We start from the raw sequence: 19,796 nt of genomic DNA on the forward strand, positions 1-19,796 counted from the left end.
AGAGTATTCATTTCCGGGTAGCGCTGCCGCCATTTTGTGAGGAGGGTGATAAACGGGCGCTGGGTTGTAGCGCCCCGTTCAGTTACTTTTCAGGTGAGGGAGGAGGAGGAAGGTCGTGCGGCCGTCTCCAGAGTCGTGAAACCGGACCGAGTTCTTCAAAATCCCCTTCCAGCGACCGAGCCGCGGGCCCCTCTGAAGAGAAAGGGTCGGCGGAGCCTGCTAGTTGCGGCGAACCGTCGGGGTCGCTGCTGCCGCCTCTAGCCGAGCGCGCGCGGGCCCTCCCAGGGCGTTGATTTTTCGGCGCGCAGCCTTCGGGCCGAGCCCTTGCCGGCCATGAGTTACGGGCGCCCTCCCCCAGACGTGGAGGGGATGACCTCCCTGAAGGTGGACAACCTGACATACCGCACCTCGCCCGACACTCTGCGACGAGTCTTTGAGAAGTACGGCCGGGTGGGCGATGTCTACATCCCCCGCGATCGCTACACCAAGGAGTCCCGTGGCTTCGCCTTCGTGCGCTTCCACGACAAGCGCGACGCCGAAGACGCTATGGACGCCATGGACGGCGCCGTGCTTGACGGTCGGGAGTTGCGGGTGCAAATGGCCCGCTATGGCCGCCCGCCGGACTCCCATCACAGCCGCCGGGGACCGCCGCCCCGCAGGTACGGGGGAGGCGGCTACGGACGCCGGAGCCGCAGGTAAAAAGCGGGGGGCGGTAACTGTTTTCGGGGATCTGGGGTGGCGGGGAGGGTAAGAGAAGAGAGGTCGTTGGGGGCGGGGTGGCGAAGCGGATTTGGTTTTAAAGTCCAGACAAGGGCTGATTTTACGCCCTGTTTTTTCCACTTCAGTCGGGTGGCAGGGAGGGTAAGGAGATTGAAGGTGCCCCCTTGGGCCCGAGGGGCCACGTGGTGGCCCAAATGGCGGGGGGCACGTGGTCACCATTTCCCCCTCCCCCACCGTGGAGCCTTTTGTTCCCAGTGTCTTGGGGCAAGATTCTGGACCGCTAGGGTTCCAAGGTGTATTGCGAGCTGGTCTGTGAAGCGGGGAAGAGCGACCCCGAGAGAAGGCTTCCCCCTCCCCCTTTAGATTGGGGAAATGGCGGCTCTTGGTGGGGTGAGATAATGGCGGCCTGGGCGGCAGCACGCGGGCGGGGCCGAACTTGCTATTTTCTAACCCTGCCTGTTATGCCTGTTTCTGCCTCTAGCCCGAGGCGGCGTCGCCGCAGCCGCTCTCGAAGCCGGAGTCGCTCCAGATCCCGAAGCCGATCTCGTTACAGCCGATCCAAGTCTCGTTCTCGCACTCGATCCAGATCTCGATCTACCTCTAAGTCCAGGTCGGCCCGTAGATCCAAATCCAAGTCCTCGTCGGTCTCCAGATCTCGGTCCAGGTCCAGGTCCAGATCCAGATCCAGAAGTCCTCCACCTGTATCGAAGAGGGAATCAAAATCTAGATCTCGATCCAAGAGCCCCCCCAAGTCTCCTGAAGAGGAAGGAGCTGTTTCATCTTAGGATCATGGTAATGTCTATGAGGATCCAAGGTTTATCTCCTAAACCGGGAGACACAGATTTACACAATAGCTCTTACTTAAGTGGGGTTTGAAGTAGTTCTTAAGCCAACTGACCTAAAATAAACTCCTTCTGTTAGGAGTTCTAACTCAGCTATGGGAGTAATATCAAAGCCAGGGGTCTGCAGAAAAAGTATGTTTATTTAGATATTAATGGCTATTTGGTTAAACTGTTAAGAGACCTATTAATGAAAAGTGATTATTTCTTGCTGTTTTTATCCAACATCTGCATTTTCCCCTTTAAAGCTGCGGTCTCCTGTTTGCTAAAAGAATATTGGCCAGTATTGCAGATTTTAACTGATTTGGCTGATCCTCCAGGGACCAGTTTCTGTGGGCGTGTGTTGGAGCAGGTTTGTCTTTAAATGTTAAAGATGCACTATCCTTTAAAAGAACGTTGAGTTCATCAGTTGCTGTACTGGCTGGGAATTTGATGAATTTGGCAAATATTTCTTAAAACACCAAAATTGGGGGGGGAATAAAATTGAACACAGGGTGGGAAAGGATAGTGTGTCTTTAACTCCTCAAATTGTTTGGTCCTGTTTTTAAAAGTAAAGGGGCCTGAGTAGCTCAGATTTTAAGCTAAGTGTTAATTCTTAAGTGACTTTGAAGGTTATTTCTCCCACATATGCAAAATAACATAGTTAATTGATATTAAACATACTGGGTTCAAGGTAAAGATGGTTTGAATATAGCCTTTTTCATCTTTTCATTTTTGGTTCATGGTCAAGGAAGTTTAAGCCAGACTTTCTTTAAATTTGTGCTACTGTAGCTTTTTGTAAAAAAAAAAAACCTCAAATTAAGCCTTGGGCTATGTGGGTGGGTGTAGAGCATTATAACTTTCTAAAATTTCACTAAATTTTAGTAAGGCCATCTCAAGCATAACCGGGAACTTGGCCTGAAGTTAACCACATGGTAGGTGGTCTTTGTATGGAAAGTTGGCTGAATTTCTTTCTTTTCAAACCTAGATACGACAGAAAGCAACATAATGGATGACTTGGGGGGAAAGACCACATTCAGTCCATTGAAGAGTCCCTGGAACAAGCAACTGGCTATTGAAAAGGTTATTTTGTAACATTTTGTCTAACTTTTTAACTTGTTTTAAGCTGCCTCAGATGGCAAACTTCATTTTATGTGCCATTTTGTTGCTGTTATTCAAATTTCTTGTAATTTAGTGAAGTGAACGACTACAGATTTCATTATTGGCTTTGGATATTTGAGGTAAATTTTCATTTTTGTTTATATAGTGCTGATTTTTGTTTGAAATTAAACAGACTCCTTTAACCTGATTTGTGGCCTCCTGAGTTTTGAGGAAACATGCAGCCATTACATGCTGAATAGCCTAATGCTATCAAGAGAAGTTAACTCAACATTGCCTTCATTCCTTTAAAAAAAAATCTACAAAACCTTGGTGTAAATTTGTTTGTAAAATACTAACTACTTTCAGATACTAAGTAGTATCTGAACCCAAATTTGTATGACTTTTCAGGTGACAAGACTTAATTTTTGAAAGGATTCTTTTACCAAACACAATTCTAATCTCTTCTCTTATGTATTTTTGTGCACTAGGCGCAGTTGTGTAGCAGTTGAGTAATGCTGGTTAGCTGTTAAGGTGGCGTGTTGCAGTGCAGAGTGCTTGGCTGTTTCCTGTTTTCTCCTGATTGCTCCTGTGTAAAGATGCCTTGTCGTGCAGAAACAAATGGCTGTCCAGTTTATTAAAATGCCTGACAACTGCACTTCCAGTCACCCGGGCCTTGCATATAAATTACGGAGCATACAGTGAGCACATCTAGCTGATGATAAACACACCTTATTTTTTTTCCCCCCCAAAAAAATGGTAAATCAGATCATCTTCATGTATGAACTTGGCATATGAAAAATGTAACGTTAAGGAAAGCATTCCTTTGTAAGTACTGATAACATGGTGTATCTTTTGCTTATGATATTCTGTATTATAACCACTGTTTCTGTAGTTTACAATTAAAACATTTTTCTTGATGTTAGCTTTTCTCTAAACTCAATGTCTTGGTCTTAATTTTTTTTTTTTTTAGTTTGAAAGACCTATGCAACTAACCTGTGAATGTCATTATTGACTGTACTCAAGTAAAATTAATTTTTTATTTTTTTTTTGAACTGAGCCTTTTTCTCCCCATTGAGTTAAAATTGGGTACTGCTGCCAAATTGGCACGTACCCAATTCGTTACTAAAACCAAGGTACCAAAGTAGTCTTATCTGACAGCTCCTGCATTGGCCATTTATAGTTTTCACCTGTTAACAAAGGTGAAAGTCACCAAGTACTTAACCTCTTGGGACTAAAGAGCTAAGTCATAATTCTTAGGTAAAATTTATTATGGTGGTTGCATGCTTTGGTTTACACTAAAGCTTTATTTTATCCGAGCCAAGTGAATAAACATCAAAATGGTTAGCAACTTAGGGTTTTTTCTTTTTCTTTTTTTCTTTCTTTCTTTTTTTTTTTACATAATACTCTGCAAATTTTTATTCCTGGTTCCTACTGAGAAGGGTGGGCTTGTTGGTGGCTTTATTATGCAGCAAGCACACTAAACAGAATTGTGATGTTGTTCAAAAGAAGCATATAGGACTTAATTGCTGGAGACATAGGAACACTTCAGAGGACATTCTTTGCCAAAGAAATGATCATCATTTCAACAGTATGTCTTCCTGGAAGGGCAGATTCTGCTAGATGTTCTTTGTCGGCACCAAAAGACTCCAGAGGAATGTGGATACATTGCAGCTCCCACTTGTAGAGCAAAGCTTCAAGTGAACACTCAGCACTAAAGAAAATAAAGGTTTTTCTTAACAATGCAGTTGGCTCCCCACTTCAATCATTAATTTTTCCTTAACTATGCCAAGGCTACCTTTTAATTTGTTGATAAAATTTAGGAGTGCTTTTCTAAGTTACTATATTTAGAATATTGCCTAGTTTGCACAGTGATACCTAGATGCAAAGCTGCTGTGGTGTGCTTAATGAACAACTCTTTTTACCCTTAAACTCTTAAAGCAGCCAGAATGCACAGGACAGGAATAAATTATAGATAATGGTGCATGATGTTTTCTAGGTTACCTTCGAACTTGGTAAGTAGTCCACAACTGAACATGAGGGTTCCTTTGTACTAGGTAGTACACTGTAGTTAAAATATCTTCAAAGTCTGTAGGAACAATTTAGTGAATAAAAGTTTGCTTTTTCTGCTACGAAACATGGATTTAAGTTTATTAATACTTGAATACTTTAAAGGAAGCTTTGAAGTAAATATCTAAAATCACTAAATTAAGCTTACCTTCTGGTTCAAAAAATACATCAGAGGCCAGAATGATATCCAAGGCAGGTAGAGCTAACAGTTCTGGAGAGATCTGACCCCAGGTGAGCCCAGTAACATGTATATCGGGTAGGTCATTCATCTTGCAGCTTTGCTGACAGTTTTCTAGACAATGAGGTAGCTCTGAGCTGTCAGACAATATTACTTCCGCACCACATTTTGCTGCTACTATGCCAGGGAGACTCACCCCTGCTCCAATCTGAAACAGCAAACTGAAGTATTTAGAAAGTTACCTGTGAAGAATTAGGCATGTATACATATGGGGCAAAAGTGATGAAAAGCACTAAACTTGTGAATTAGGCATGTAAACGTAATGGGGCAAAAGTGATGAAAAGCACTTAACTTGTGATAAAAAAGGTGAGTTAAAAGTATCCTTAGGAAGTTAGTGCAATCTGATAACTTCTTGAGAAAGTGTACTGCCTAATCTGGAAGAATGGATAAATATCACTAATTTTGCAGTCTATCTCATTGGACAAGAGTAGACCTGCCTATGGCCAAGATTTTGACGAGTCTGCAATTCGAGGCCCATATAGTGGACTTACCTGGGGAAATTCAGAAGGTGCTGTTTTTGGAGGAGCTTAAGTGTCAAAGTACTTGGGAAATAACCAAGGCAACAAGGTCATCTATGGTTAACACTGGAGAGCCTCTGACAATCAGGTTCTTTCAATTGTTGGGTCTCCTTTAAATTTCCTTCTGATTCCCAAATTCATAACAAGATGCAGTATAGCCCCCAATTTTTGGTGGGTGCCTTATAAAGCCAGAAGGGAATATGGAGGCAAGAAAGCCTGGAAGAGTCATCTTTCTTGCAATGGGGAGTGGCAAATTCATTTTCAGTAGAAATGTCAGAATCAGGTTGAGATTGTTGACATTCTTAAAGGTGATTTCTGTATTGTCACAGAAATAACCTTTAAGATTCTGTGTAGGAAATGAAACGTCTTAACACAGAAAACGCTTTTAATAGAAGCCTGCTCTTCAATAAGATCAAATGGCAAGCTCATGATTTGCAAATCATGATCTAGTGTGTGACTGCCTGGGTCTGTAAATACAAAGAAATGAAAATATTCTGCCTTCAAGGAGCCTACATTCTACTGAGCTATTAAAGTATAAAAGAACATTTTTAAGGGAGGTGTTAGCATCTGGAGGAATTAGGAAATTCCTCACATAGGCGGGCTTGAGCCAATCTCTGAAAGAAAAGAGATTTTAAAACCTAATAAACTTTTACCTCTAATACATTTTTGCCAGTCAGATTACTTCTGTGATACCAAATGTATTGAGCCAAGACCACAGCACAAGGCCAGACATACATGCCATACTGGAAATGGAGAACCTGAAAAGGCAAAAGGATTTTTGTTGGTTAAAGTCCAGGTGGTGCGAAACAACTGCTGGGTGCATGTAAAGACAGACCCAACATGTTCCACATGTCATTTGGGGGGGAAAATTACAATTTACAAGCAATATAATATAGAGGGAAGTATCTAGACTTCAACTGGACCAGGAGTCAGGAAGACCAGAGTTCAAATATGACCTTAGACACTAGCCAGGTGAGTCACCAGCAAAGGAAGGAATTGAACCAAGGTTCAATCCAATGTTTTTCCCAATATACTACCACTGCACCTCTGCTTAGACATCCTGTCTTAGTGTTGATAAAAATCCTTCCCCTGATTGGTACTAGCTATGTGACTGGCAAGTTGGTTGAACTCCCAGAGCTTCAGGCTACTCCTTTAAACTACCTTGAAAAATGAGTTGCTAACTGTGAACAAGTATTTCCTTCACAACCCTGCAAGACTGGATACTGCTAGTAGGCAGCTAGGTGATACAGCGGATAGATGACCCTGGATGGAATCTTTTTTTAAGTTCAGGCTCCATCAGTTTCTTCAACCATAAAATTGGGGATAATAATGGCACTTTCCTCTCAAGGTTGTGAGGATAAGATGAAATGGTTGTAAAGTGTTTTGTAAACCTCCAAATAAGGTATGTAAATATTTCCGTTTTTATCACTCAATATTAATCATCAGGTGCTGGGCGTACAGACAAAAATGAAACAGTCCATACCCCCAAAGAACTTAAATGGAGGTTAGAATGGGACCATAAGTACAGGCAAGATAATTTGGGGAAGGGATGTGACCTCAGGCAAGTCACTTAACCCTGTTTGCTTCAGTTTCCCCATTTGTAAAATGAGCTGGAAAAGGAAATGCGAAACTATTCCAGGATCTGCCAAGACAACCCCAAATGGGATCACAAAACGTTGTACACAACTGAACAAAATCAGGGGAAGAGTTTTAAAGTGTTTCAGACATGGGACTTGTCAGCCAGTGCAAAAACATGCAGAGGGAAAATAGGATGAGGAGGAAACCAAGGCTCATGGAGGTTTAGTGACTTGCCCAGGGAGCTAGAATTCGGCAGGCCTGCGATTCAAACTCAGTCTTTCCACTCCAAAGCTACTTTCACTGCACCACAAGGGGCACAGAAACGCACTTGCTGCTAGGGCCCTTAACTGCCTCACCAAAAAGCACTCTGTCAGCCAACAGGCCTCCCACCAATGGAGGCTCCTCCAGGGATCTGTGAGTCAGCCTGATGCAGGACAGCAGTCCAGCTGGACTCCAGTTGTCCACCAGCCCAAATAAAGTCATGTCACGAGGTGGGGGAAGTACTGCCCTTTATCTTGCCCGCCTACCCACCTGGGGAATGTGGACCTCCAGAACCGCCCTTTTCCCTCCGGGTCCTGGCTCCTCAGAGAACCGGAACCGCTGGGCCCGGACCACAGGTTCTTCCAGGGATGTAGCCTCCTGTTGAGCCATATCTGAGGCACCTAGGGTAGAGCTAACACTCCATTAAACGCGCGCAGCTAATCTTATAGTACTAGAAGTGGGGCAGAGACGCGAGCAATCCAGATGGGACCCTAAAGGTGAAACCAGGGAACACGTGGCTAAGGCACCCACGTGCCGGCTACTTCCCCACCCCAGAAAATGGTCATTAGATTGGTCCCAAAGCCGCTTGGGTCTCAGCCCTCTTTGCGACAGAATGCGTTAAAAAGACAAAAAAGAACAAGCGGTGGGGCGGAAAAAGGGTCAAAACCTGATCAAGACTAGAGAACAGGGTTAAAGATAGTCGGAAACATAAAGACGTCGAGCGGAAATAGATTGCTAAAACCGGAAGCAAGAGTGAGGGGCGACGATGGCAGGCCACTTTCAGGCCTTAGCCTGTTTTTTCAATTTGACCTTCCCAACATGGCGGTGGAACCGGGGTCAGAGGGCGTGCCTGGAAGGCGCCAAGGCCAATGGAAGGCTCCCTAGGACTTGTGGGTGGTGCCGGAGGGGCTCGTTTGGCCAATCCGAGGCTGGGGATAGGGGAGGAGCAAGTGAACTGAATTTTCTGGAAGGTACATTTAAAGGAGCCGGCAGAAAAGGGGACCTAGTAGGGCGCTGTTTCTCTTTGCTCCTTTTTTTCGGTATCCGGGGTAGGGGGCGGATCGCGGAGCCTCCCGGAGCTTGTTGCGTGAGGCGAAGGCATAGCGGAGATAGGCGAGGGCCGGCCGGGGCCTCCCGCAGGATGAACCACAAGAGCAAGAAGCGGATTCGGGAGGCGAAGCGCAGCGCGCGGCCCGAGCTGAAAGACTCCCTAGACTGGACCCGGCACAACTACTTCGAGAGCTTCTCGCTAAACCCCGCCGCGGTGGCGGTGAGTGTGGCCCGGGCCCCGGTGGGGTGAGGGTGGGAGGCCCGCAGCAGCCCGAGGCCCCCCTCTCTGTGCTTGGGGCGGAGCCTGCCCGACCGGGCCGGGAGGCAGCCTGGACTCCCCCGGGCCCGCGGCGGAGTAGCGCGGAGCGGGACCCGCCTGGGCCCGTGCCCGGGGGACGGCCTTGAGAACTAACAGGCCGGGGAGGACGTCACCTTCCCGTCGGACAGTTTGGACGGGAGGGGAGAGGTCAGACCCTGATGACAAGGGGCTGCAGGACCCCACGTGGGAAGGAGCCCTGCTGTGAGGAGGCAGCCTGCGCGGGGTGGGGGTGGGGGTGCGGGGTGGGGGGCTGGGGAGATAGGACACCCGGCTAGGTAGGCTTCCCCCCAGGGGCTGAGAAAGAAAGAAGGAATGTGACCACCTACTTAAGTCGTGGATAAGCGGTCCCTAGCGGATACCCGCATTTTGCCAACTTTTTTTTTCCTCTCCCGCTTAACCGCAGTGTCTATTAATAACGTTTTCAGGATAACGTGGAAAGGGTGGATGCTTTGCAGCTCTCTGTGGAAGAATTTGTGGAGCGCTATGAAAGGCCTTACAAGCCCGTGGTCCTGCTGAAAGCCCAGGAGGGCTGGTCTGCCCAGGAAAAATGGACTCTAGAGCGCCTGAAACGCAAATACAGGAACCAGAAGTTTAAGTGTGGGGAGGATAACGATGGCTATTCCGTGAAGATGAAGATGAAGTACTACATTGAATACATGGAGAGCACCCGAGATGATAGTCCCCTTTACATCTTTGATAGCAGCTATGGGGAGCACCCCAAGAGGAGAAAACTTTTGGAGGACTATCAGGTTCCCAAATTTTTCACAGATGATCTGTTCCAGTATGCAGGAGAAAAGCGCAGGCCACCTTACAGGTAGACTACCTAGTTTTCAATATACTCGTAGATTTTATTGAGTGACTAAAATTTTATTACAGCGACAGTTTTTCATAGTTGCCAGGAGCTTAATTTGGCCATTTTCAACCCCTTACCAGAACAGTTGACAAGCATCAGTATTGACCAGGCTTCAATCAGTCTTCTTTTATCTTGCCTCCACCCAGACAGGTAAATTAGCTGCTAAGAGTACTAGCAACCATGGTAGAAAGATGATAATTAAATTCCAAGTGAATAATTGGACTGATCATTTAAAGTATTTAAAGTTGATTGTCTTAAGTTATAGCTTTAAATTCATCAAACATGCTTTCCAGTACACAGCTCTGTCAGGAATGGGTCTTTTTTGGTTTGGTTTGTTTATTTGTTTTGGGTAATAGAGGAAAAGGGTCAGGAAAGAGCGTAGTTGAGACAGGATTGTAGATTTAGAGGTGGAAGGAGCTTTGTATTGAGATTATTTAGTCTATCTTCCTCCTTTTTACAGGTAAGGAAATTGGCATCCAGAAGGGTTAAATTACTTGCCCACACATGGGCAGTAAGTTACAGAGCCAATAATTTTTATTTTATTTATTTTATTTGAACCAAGAACTCTGAATTTGTTCTATATAATTTATTCTCTTCAATGCATATGACTTAGAAATTTACTTTGGGGGAGGGGCGTTTCTTCAAAAGAAAACCCTTTCCTTGGTTACTCACTCACATGTTATTTTCAACAGCTAGGGACAGACCATGTAACATAAAAGCCTCAAGGATCTCTGGATAACCACCTTTCTCAGGGCATAAGATTATCAGTAAGAAAGGGAAACTTAATTTTAAAACTCTTTTTGCAAGACTAAGGTCTCAGGGAACAGGTAGGGATTTGGCAGTGGCCTGGTTCTAGGACTATCCCTAAACGGAAACTTGGGCTAAATTAAGATCTTGGCTTAGAGAAGAACCCTCGGAGTATTCCGCTTCTTACACATACCTGCCTTGTGAGTCTGGGCTATTCATTTAGCCTCTCAGTGCTCTAGGCAGCTCTTAAGACGATAAGTTGCAGAGAAGGTGCTGACATTCTTTGGTAGAAGTTTCCTCAGTGGGAAGTTCTGTATGCCAGTGAAATCTTAGGTCCAGTCCCAATCCTAAAGGAGAATTAGGAGTGTCTAACCTTTAGCATCAATGTCTGAAAGCTCTTCTTTTATTTTTCTTTCATTTTTTTACCTAAATATAATGGTTGAGAATGATTTAAATTATCTGAGTAGTCATCATTTTATAGACTTTGGTCAAGTAACAAGCTTTGTTGTATACAGCCATTCTTCTAAACATAACTCATTGAGTTGGGAGATTCTGTTTTAAGTTTTTATGTCTTCCTTCTCTCCTTGGATTGTAAGTTCCTTGAAAACAGAGATGGTATTTTAACTCCTCTTCCTTAGTGCCTTGCTCCCAATTGGCACTTAAATATTTGAATTGTGATCTCCATAGGAGCAAGGGGAAAAAGAGATATTCTTTTAACACTCTTCTAGGTATTTGGCAAAACACCCAGGTATTTGGCAAAATTTGAGTAACAGATTATATTAAATACTGCTCTGAACTGTCATAGGTTTGAAAAGCTTCTTGATCTTAAAATGAGTATTGTCTGTGTGTGTGTTGAACGATTACAATTTTTACACACTACTCATATTTAGATGGGTTTTTTTTTCTTCGTATAGGTGGTTTGTGATGGGGCCACCAAGATCTGGAACAGGAATTCACATTGATCCCTTGGGTACCAGTGCATGGAATGCCTTAGTACAAGGACACAAACGCTGGTGCCTATTCCCTACCAGTACTCCCAGGGAACTTATAAAGGTGACTCGTGATGAAGGTGGAAACCAACAAGATGAAGCTATTACCTGGTTCAATACCATTTATCCCCGGACACAACTTCCAACTTGGCCACCAGAATTCAAACCCTTAGAAATCTTACAGAAACCAGGGGAGACCGTCTTTGTACCAGGTATGAATAGACTGGTAAAAAAATAAAATAAAATCACAGGCAATTCAGCACATCTAAAATTAAGCAGATTAAAGCAAAACTTAACCAAATGTCCTTACGCACCTATGATATAATCAAATGTTGAATTGACAGTGCCCATTTTCGAAAATATAGGGCATTTAACTGTGCCTCTGAATCAAATACCAGTTTAGCTAAGTTTAGAGAGGTGTATCACTTAGAATAGAACGTGATCTCCTTGATTGAAAGTAGGAAAGACAACTTTTCTGTTTGTATCCCCAGTACTTTTTATTCATTATCAAACAACCATTTTCAAAACATGCTATGACTTTCTATTTGTAAATATACTATATACTAAATATTCTAATATACTTATATAGGGTCTCCCTGATAATATTTAAGGTTCTGCACCGGGATGACTTAGAGATGAACTAATTTATTTGTTTTTCAAGCATTTATTGTTTATAAACTAGGGACAAATGGAACTGAGCTGGACCTTAATTATACAAAGACAAAACAAGAGTCCTTTAGAAGCTTATGTTCTACAGGAGAGGTTGCAGCATATAAATAAATATATACTGGATAATTTGAGGAGAGAATAAGCACTGGCTAGGAGGTTAGGAAGGCCTCTTCTAATAGAAGGTAACATACAATCTAGCCTTAAGGGAAGCTTGGGATTTAAAAAAAGCAGAAAGGTGAAGAGGGAGTGCCTTCTCTAGGCATCGGGGCAGCCTCCGCAAAAATGCAGAATGAGGAGATGCAGTGCAAGGAGTAGACTAAGTTGTGCTGATAGAGAACTGTGAGATATGTGTGTAGGATTTCATATGGGGGCGGGGCAGACAGGGAAGGTGACAAGAAGGATATTTTTAAAACTTTCTCAAGTCACTTCTTAGGAAATTCGAACCCTTGAAACCTAAGGAGATTACTAAAATGCCCTAAAAGTGGCACAAGGACCTAGTCAATTTAACCATCTAAAGTTTCTAGAGAATCCCTTTCAGTGAGAAATACATTTTTCTCCAAAAGCAAAAGTTTTAAAGTGACAAAATGAATAAAGTTCTATAGCTGTGCAGCAAGTCAAAATTCAGCAGGTTCTGACGCAGAAGTGGCTTTGATGCAGCTAGTGTGATATCTCTGTTTGATGGATGGACAATGTTTTTTGAATTTCAGGAGGTTGGTGGCATGTTGTTCTCAACCTTGACACTACTATTGCCATCACCCAAAACTTTGCCAGCAGCACTAATTTCCCTGTTGTGTGGCACAAGACAGTAAGAGGAAGGCCAAAGTTATCAAGGAAATGGTACAGGTGAGAAGCGTCAGATTTTTCTTTTTGCCATGACCGCATCTCTACAGAAAACTAAATGGAAAAAGCCCAGATTTCTGTCCACATTGCTGAAGCAAAATACATCCGTATTAAATAGGCCTGGGAACAGTTGGGACTGCAAGGAAAGTATTTGGGGTTGAAAAGATTGGGTCCAAAATCAGTTACTTCTAAGGATGTCTGGCTAGAATTTTTTGTGCATGCTTAGGATCAGGAATGTATTTTGTTGTTTTTTTTGTTTTCACTTTATTTTGAAATTAGAACTGGGAAAATGAGCTTACTAGTTTTTGTTTTAGTTTTGTTTTGTTTTTTATTTTTTTTTAATTACCAAGAAGCATTATTCCCATTGAACTATTGCCTTCAATTCTTGTGGGGTGACTGCCCTGGAGACTTAGCTCCTCTATTTATCCACAGAACAGATACAGCACGGGCAGCGGCAGTGCAAGCCACCCCCGTGCCACTGTGTCCCAACCCTGACCTGGAGGGACCAGCACTCGGGGTAAGAGGGGGATTCTGGCTCACTCAGCCCTCAGCTTCCCTGCTGAGATGGCCAGCAAGGGTGGTGGCTTTTGTTCTTCCTTGGATTCTTGGTACCTCAGAGGGCTGAGACCCATTGACTGTTCATATAGGCCACTGCAAGGTGTGATATGGGCTATCCGGAAGCCTTCCAAAGAGAATGGGATTTTTGCCATCCACTAATGTGGATGTCAGACCAACTTTTCTGAAGATAGAAGGCTCTCCAGTCCAGTTTCTGAGCTTTCTGCCCCTGTTTAGTACTTTATCATTTTCTAAATGATAACCTCAATAAAAGGAAGGATACCAATCTGCCACATATAACTTCTTTTTCTTATATGGCTAATTTTCCCCAGTCAAAATTGAATTTAACCGCATCAGTGTCAGGCCTTTAAATGCTGTGCTGTGGAAAGGTGACTTTTCATTAAAATGACCAGGAAACCTAATTTCCCTGTGCTTCTTGTTTTCTTCTCTAATGCCAAAAAACTTCCTCATGAGTATAGTCCATTTGGCTCTTTTCCCTACAGTGCGATGTAGTGGTGTATATAGCTGGTTAAACAAGCAATTTCATAAAAGTATAATTTTCTTCGCCCCAACTTCTGCTTTGGTCTGTGATTTCACCACTATCAAAAAATTCCCTCTGAAGTAGAGCATATATTGGCATTCCTCGGTTCAAGGTGTCTTAAGTCTCAACTCTTAACCCTGCATCCTTGTTTGTCATCATTGCTCTTTGTTAAAACCACACAAACCTGGTCTCTCATCTCTTAGGATTTTGAAGCAAGAACACCCTGAGCTGGCAGTCCTAGCTGATTCAGTTGATCTGCAAGAGTCCACAGGCATTGCTTCTGACAGTTCTAGTGACTCCTCCAGCTCTTCCAGCTCTAGCTCATCTGACTCTGATTCTGAGGTAAGGCTTACGGAAACCTGCTGTGATGATAGTTTGGACTATCTTATTATCGTGGGACTTGGTCAGGAGGGGTGGGACTTGTTCAGGAGGGTATCACTTTCCTTCTGGTAGCAAGGCTATTTTGGGGAAGTTGATAGAATTGGATCTTTTGTCTGATTCCTTCAGAAGTCATTGCCCATTCCAGTAGGTTTCTGGAACAAATGCCTTCCTCAGGATGATGAACTACAAAAGGGCAAAGACAGTGTCTCATTCTATATATTTAATATCTGATGGACTAGGTACTTGTATTTGATATAGAGATTTCTGCCACTTTGTATCACTGAGTAGCCTACTTAATATTTTTTTCTTTTTAAGATAAACCAAAAACCTAAATTCCATGCTTATTAGCTGTTTTGTTTTTGCTTCCCTTGTTATGGGACTAAAATTATGGAGTTTCCCCATTGTAATTGGTTGTATAAATATCTTAAAGATCAGATCTTAATTAAATAAGTTCCTCTAAGCTCTAATCTTGTCATGATTGAGGTTGAACTGACTTGTCAAGGATCAGGCCAGAAGAGCATGGAGGGGGTGAGGGGGGTAGGGGGAGGGGTTTCCCCGTAGGCCCTGCCAAGCTTGAAAAATTTGGAATATAATGCTGGCACTAAACTGTATCTTTCACTCAAAGAATAGTTTAGCTAAGTTTAAGGAGGCTTTTTACTGGAAGATTTCCTCCTAAGTTTTGGAGTTTTTAAAAAATGTAATTTATTTATTTTTAATTTTCAACATTCACTTCCATAAGATTTTGAGTTCCAAATTTTCTCCCTGTCTCTCCTCTCCACCCCACCCCACCCCAAGACAGTATGTAAATTGATATAGGCTCAATATGTACATTCACATTAAACCTATCTTCTCATTAGTTATGTTGTACAAAAGAATTAGAACCAATGGGAAAAACCACAAGAAAGAAGAAACAAAAAGAGAGCAAATAAAATGCTTCCATCTGCATTCAGATTCCATAGTTCTTTTTCTGGATGTGTACAGCATTTTTCATCATGAGTCTTTTGGAGTTGTCTTAGATCCTTGCATTACTAAGAAGAGATAAGTCTATCAAAGCTAGTCATATAATGTGGCTGTTAACTGAATACGATGTTTTCCTGGTTCTGCTCATTTCAGCATCAGTTCATGTAGTTTTTGGTTTTTTTTTGGTTGAATGTGAGGGTAGGGGTGGAGGAGGACTGGGGTGGGGCAGGGGAGGAGGGAGTGGCACAGCAATTTAGAAAGCAATAGATAGCTTCCTATTGAATAATTAGTTAAGATGTTCATCAAATAGGAGTATCTGCTGAAATGGTATCTTTTTGAAATATTGAAATGTACTTATATATAATAAGGGGAAATTTAGATGAAGGATAATTGTAAGCCTTCTGGCAACCAGAAACATCCAGAGTTTTGTTATAGAATAGCTCCAAAATGACTCTACTAGTAAAAAGTGCTTGAATGGTTAGTCTTCCGAGGACAGAGGAGCTTACTGAAAAAATTGAATGTATACCATATTGAATTTTTTTTTCACCTTTTAATTAAGTGTGAATCTGGCTCTGAAGCTGATGGGACAGTGCACAGAAGGAAAAAGAGGAGAACCTGCAGTATGATGGGCAATGGTGACACCACCTCTCAGGATGACTGCGTGAGCAAAGAGCGCAGCTCTTCCAGGTGACCGAGTGGGATTGCTGTTGATTTTAAAGGACAAGCTCACGTTGAGCTGACAGGGTGAGGGTAGGGAATCCCATTGGATCCTACAGATGAGGTGAGGGACAAAGAATACCAGATGAGGACTGCCCTCAAATGTGAATCTGTTTGTTTGCCAGTTGATTTAAATGGCCTTCTCCTCCACCAATTCAAATTAACATGGTTTGTTCTACAAAAGAAGTTAAGAACCGCTGTCTAAATGGTGCCAAGAAAAACATTTGCATTATTTAATAAAAATGGAATCCGTTTTATAACTTTCAAATGTTTCTTGCCTTTAGTCTATCAGAACCTTCCCCTTGTGCCCTTTTATCATGGTACTAGAGGAATGTTGACTTGAGATTTGTTTCGTTCCCTTTGCTGCTGGAATTTACAGGTCCTCTTTGCTTATGGAAAGCAACCAAGCAAATAAGGGATTGGGGAGTGGAAGTTTGACTACTCTACTGCTGTCTTGACCCTTCTCCCCACCCCGCCCCCCATCTCACCCTTCAGCCTTGTCTGCCAGCAGCAGTATCAACTGCTTCACATGAGAAAAGAAGCAGTTCACAGCCCTCTTAGACCTTTCATTATGTAGCATCACAATTTGAAATAAAAGAATTATTCTTTCTCTCTTTGTACATCATGGAAAAACTAAAATCCTTTTCCTCTTGTGCAACTCAGAATATGTTTATGTCAAAAGTGATTAGGTGTTTTGGAGGGATTGGAAAGCATGTTAGAGTCAGAATATTTGTTTCTAAATGTGTATAGCTTTTGTCACTGAAATGCTTTTTGCAAGTGAGATCTGTGCCATCTTATTTTTATTTTTTTCCCCTAAATTATAAAAACTCTAGAGGCCACACATTTATTTCCATTTGTGAGACTGGAATTCCATGAGAAAATTGGCTTTTTAAAAATTAGGTGAATATTTAGTGAAATAATTCTCTTGAGTTAGCCCTGCCACATATAAATATTATTTTGTCATAATCAAATTAATCACAGTTGTCTGTCTTGTAATCTTGTACTTCTTTCCTGTCTTTGTTATGCTTTGAGCCATGCTAAAGTTGTAATTAATTGTTGAGCACTTTATTATATTTATTGGTTTGTAATAAGTTACTTCCATCTCCCAGTCCAGACCTTAAGAAATTTAAGCTTTCACTTAAGTACCTACGATATGGGATATCTAGTATTCTGTAATTATCATCTCCTTTAGCTTTTCTCAAACTTATGTTGTCAACATACTGATTTAGGCAGTTGTACTTTCCTTGGCAGGATTAGGGAAAATTTTGGCGGCTGTGCTCATCTGTGAGCAGTAATGAGACTCGTCTAGAGGTGGCTGCCATGTCAGTAGCCACCCAATCCGGTTTTCACCTCCTCTGCTTCTACCTACTCCTTAATCTTCTTTGAATCTGGACAGCTCATTTCTGGTCCAAGCTTCTTGTCTTCCATCAAATGCTGCTTAATGGGTGAGAAAATCTAAGAAAAGATTAAGAAGCCTAAAAGCTTCATAAGTTCTCAAGGCTAATATGGTACTACTGGGTAAGAAGGTTCATTACTTTCTTTTCCATTATTTAAGGAAGGTAAAAATGATTTGTTTAAAGACAAATAGGGTTGCTATTGTCTTCTTATTTAGAACTTTACATTTTAATCAATTAACATAATGGAAAACTTCCTTGACTATCAGCGAAGGTAACTAGAGACATTAATTTTCAGTTGAGTTGACTTTATGATTATTGAATGAATAAATTTCTGTTCAAGATAGGATTTTTGCTAACTTACTGAAGTGCAGATAGGCAGCAGGCCAACAAAATTTTGCTCCATCCTTAACACCTTATCCCTTCTGCCAAAAAATCCATAGGTATGTGGGCTAAATTCTGATTATTTTTGCCATTTGATGCTTCAAGAATTTTGGAGTCCACTTTCATACAGTTGCAATGCAACACCAACATATCACTTTGGGACTGACTATCAGGTTCCATCTTTCCCCTTTGCTGATTCATGCCTTAACCTGTCCCCTGTGTGTGATATGCTCAAGTAGTGTAAGAAATGAGGAAGGGAGAAGAATATGGGGCAATAAAAGGAGCCATTTGGCCCGATAATAGCCACTCCACATTTTAATGTAAAAATTTTCATTTTGAAATACTATCTGTTCACAAAAATGTTTCCAATGTCAATGGAGTTTTTCTGTGTGTGTATTAGCATTATCTGATTTCATGAAACAAACTTCCTGTAAGTTTTGAATAGTTTGAGTGCTTCTTAGCACTTGGGAACTAGGAGTGTCCAAAAAAAGTTGGTATTCATATAAGAAATTCAGGTCATTTACTGTGAAATAGTAGATTATAGCTGTCTTAATTACTTTTACTGTTGGACCACTCTGGCTTTATTTTGAGGATGATCATCTCTTCCTGTGTAAGCTTGGTTCTTCTGTTAAAGTTACTGTTTGCTAAATAGTTGCTAGAACAGGGGTGGATTCCAGTGGATACTGTTTCATGTTGGGAAATTGATATGTCACCCTGCAAGCTGCATGGTACCTGAAGCCATGATATGCTGCTGCAATCCCTTCTAGTTACATGGAATATATTGCAATACCCAGGGATGAGTGGACAACCTTTAACTGTGAATGTTTGTGGATGAAGTAAATCATTGGGCATTTAAACTGACTTTGTACTTGATATTTAATAACGCTTTTAAATACCATAAACAGTACCTTGTTTCCACATTTCTGGTAGTTGTACTTGCCTTTTTAAATACCTTCTACTTAATTTCCTACCAACTAAATTCCCATCTACATTTATTTAAAAATAAAAACTGATTATCAATAAATAAAATACTTTGCCACCAACAGTGGTAACCACCTTCTACTAGTTTGTTATACAACTTGAAATTTCTTTCATTATTTTTTCCTACTAAACCATTAGCATGGGCCACTTGGCTATTTTCTTGGAAAACAGAGACCAGGGAACCTGAGAAAATGGAACAGAGACCTTGTAAATGTTGTGGAGTAGGGAGAGGGGGAGGAAGAAAGGGAAGGGAAAAGTCCTGCTAGAAAGAAAGGACAGGGCAGAGGATGCTGCAATGAGCTCCCATACAGTTAAAGAAGAGCACAAAGACATAAAGATTCCTTCATGTTTTGGGTTCCCAAAGACCAGGTTTACTACCTCTAGGCAAAGTTGTTTAATTTAAAAAATTTTATTTTTATTACCACTTTCCCCCTCTCCCATTATTGAACAATTTAAAAAAAAAACTGAGAAAATCCTTATAACGAGCATACAATCTAGCAAAACAAATCCCGTGTTACATCTCATTCTTTGTTTTTAAGTTTATCACCCCTTTGACAAGAGGTTGCAACCTTTTTCATCTTCAGTCCAACACTTGCTTTATGTGTCAGTCAGTAGCAAGAGGGATATATATTTATCTTAATCTGAATGTAGCTCAGCTGTAAATAAGGTGCTATTCAGATTTTAGTACATACCTAGAGGTACGCAAGTTGTGGTAGTGTTTTTTTGCTAAATGGCAAAAGTGTAGAAGCTGGTATCTGGACCACTGTATATCACAAGGGACACCAGTCAGAATGGATAGATATGTGCAAATCTGTCCCTACTACTGGAAAAAGGAATGAGCCCTATTGAAAGGAAGATCACTTTTTATATATTAAAAAAATTGCTAACATGGGATTGAGCTTGTGAATCGGACAATGAGATAAGCATTTAGCCTGAGGATCAGACAAAAGGTGATACTTACATAATGTTGCCTATTACCTGAAGAGCAAAAACCTTGTGACTGATTAGGACATTTTTAAGAGTTAAAGATACTGGATTTTTTATTTTGCTTCTGAAAGGCATGGCCTGATTTTTTTAAGTTTCTTAAAATTATTTTGTTAAATATTTTCCAAATA

At 41.8% G+C, this 19,796-nt stretch overlaps 3 protein-coding genes across 9 annotated transcripts; 2 read left to right on the forward strand and 1 right to left on the reverse strand.

The window, feature by feature from the left end:
* The first annotated feature begins 10 nt into the window (after nt 1-10).
* SRSF2 (serine and arginine rich splicing factor 2) lies at nt 11-4,383 on the forward strand. 4 transcript variants are annotated; one of them, XR_005010131.1, is made up of 5 exons: nt 16-695; nt 1,202-1,512; nt 1,808-1,911; nt 2,527-2,621; nt 3,128-4,383. XR_005010131.1 is itself a non-coding variant. In XM_036753620.1 (3 exons), exons 1-2 carry the CDS (start codon nt 334-336, stop codon nt 1,503-1,505), a joined length of 666 nt encoding a protein of 221 aa, XP_036609515.1. In that variant the 5' UTR covers nt 11-333; the 3' UTR covers nt 1,506-1,512; nt 2,527-4,383. The 4 variants fall into 4 exon arrangements, 1 of the variants encoding a protein (XP_036609515.1); XR_005010130.1 differs by having other exon boundaries at nt 2,527-4,383; XR_005010129.1 differs by lacking the exon at nt 1,808-1,911 and having other exon boundaries at nt 17-695.
* Nucleotides 3,924-7,980, reverse strand: METTL23 (methyltransferase like 23). 3 transcript variants are annotated; one of them, XM_036753617.1, is made up of 5 exons: nt 7,572-7,980; nt 6,116-6,220; nt 4,855-5,092; nt 4,641-4,725; nt 3,924-4,350 (listed from the first exon to the last, which is right to left on the reverse strand). In XM_036753617.1, the coding sequence occupies exons 1-5, from the start codon at nt 7,689-7,691 to the stop codon at nt 4,185-4,187; spliced, it is 714 nt and encodes a 237-aa protein (XP_036609512.1). In that variant the 5' UTR covers nt 7,692-7,980; the 3' UTR covers nt 3,924-4,184. The 3 variants fall into 3 exon arrangements, with proteins under 3 accessions (XP_036609512.1, XP_036609514.1, XP_036609513.1); XM_036753619.1 differs by having other exon boundaries at nt 4,855-5,105; XM_036753618.1 differs by lacking the exon at nt 7,572-7,980 and adding an exon at nt 7,397-7,418.
* A 317-nt stretch (nt 7,981-8,297) lies between these two features.
* JMJD6 (jumonji domain containing 6, arginine demethylase and lysine hydroxylase) lies at nt 8,298-18,757 on the forward strand. Of its 2 annotated transcripts, XM_036756653.1 has the most exons (7): nt 8,298-8,571; nt 9,096-9,484; nt 11,185-11,471; nt 12,636-12,771; nt 14,068-14,206; nt 15,765-15,892; nt 17,174-18,757. In XM_036756653.1, the coding sequence occupies exons 1-7, from the start codon at nt 8,443-8,445 to the stop codon at nt 17,208-17,210; spliced, it is 1,245 nt and encodes a 414-aa protein (XP_036612548.1). In that variant the 5' UTR covers nt 8,298-8,442; the 3' UTR covers nt 17,211-18,757. The 2 variants fall into 2 exon arrangements, with proteins under 2 accessions (XP_036612548.1, XP_036612547.1); XM_036756652.1 differs by lacking the exons at nt 15,765-15,892; nt 17,174-18,757 and adding an exon at nt 13,201-13,285 and having other exon boundaries at nt 8,311-8,571; nt 14,068-14,193.
* The last annotated feature ends 1,039 nt before the right edge of the window (nt 18,758-19,796 follow it).

This window comes from Trichosurus vulpecula, chromosome 4 (genome assembly GCF_011100635.1).
Source record: "Trichosurus vulpecula isolate mTriVul1 chromosome 4, mTriVul1.pri, whole genome shotgun sequence".
Classification (NCBI taxonomy): domain Eukaryota; kingdom Metazoa; phylum Chordata; class Mammalia; order Diprotodontia; family Phalangeridae; genus Trichosurus; species Trichosurus vulpecula.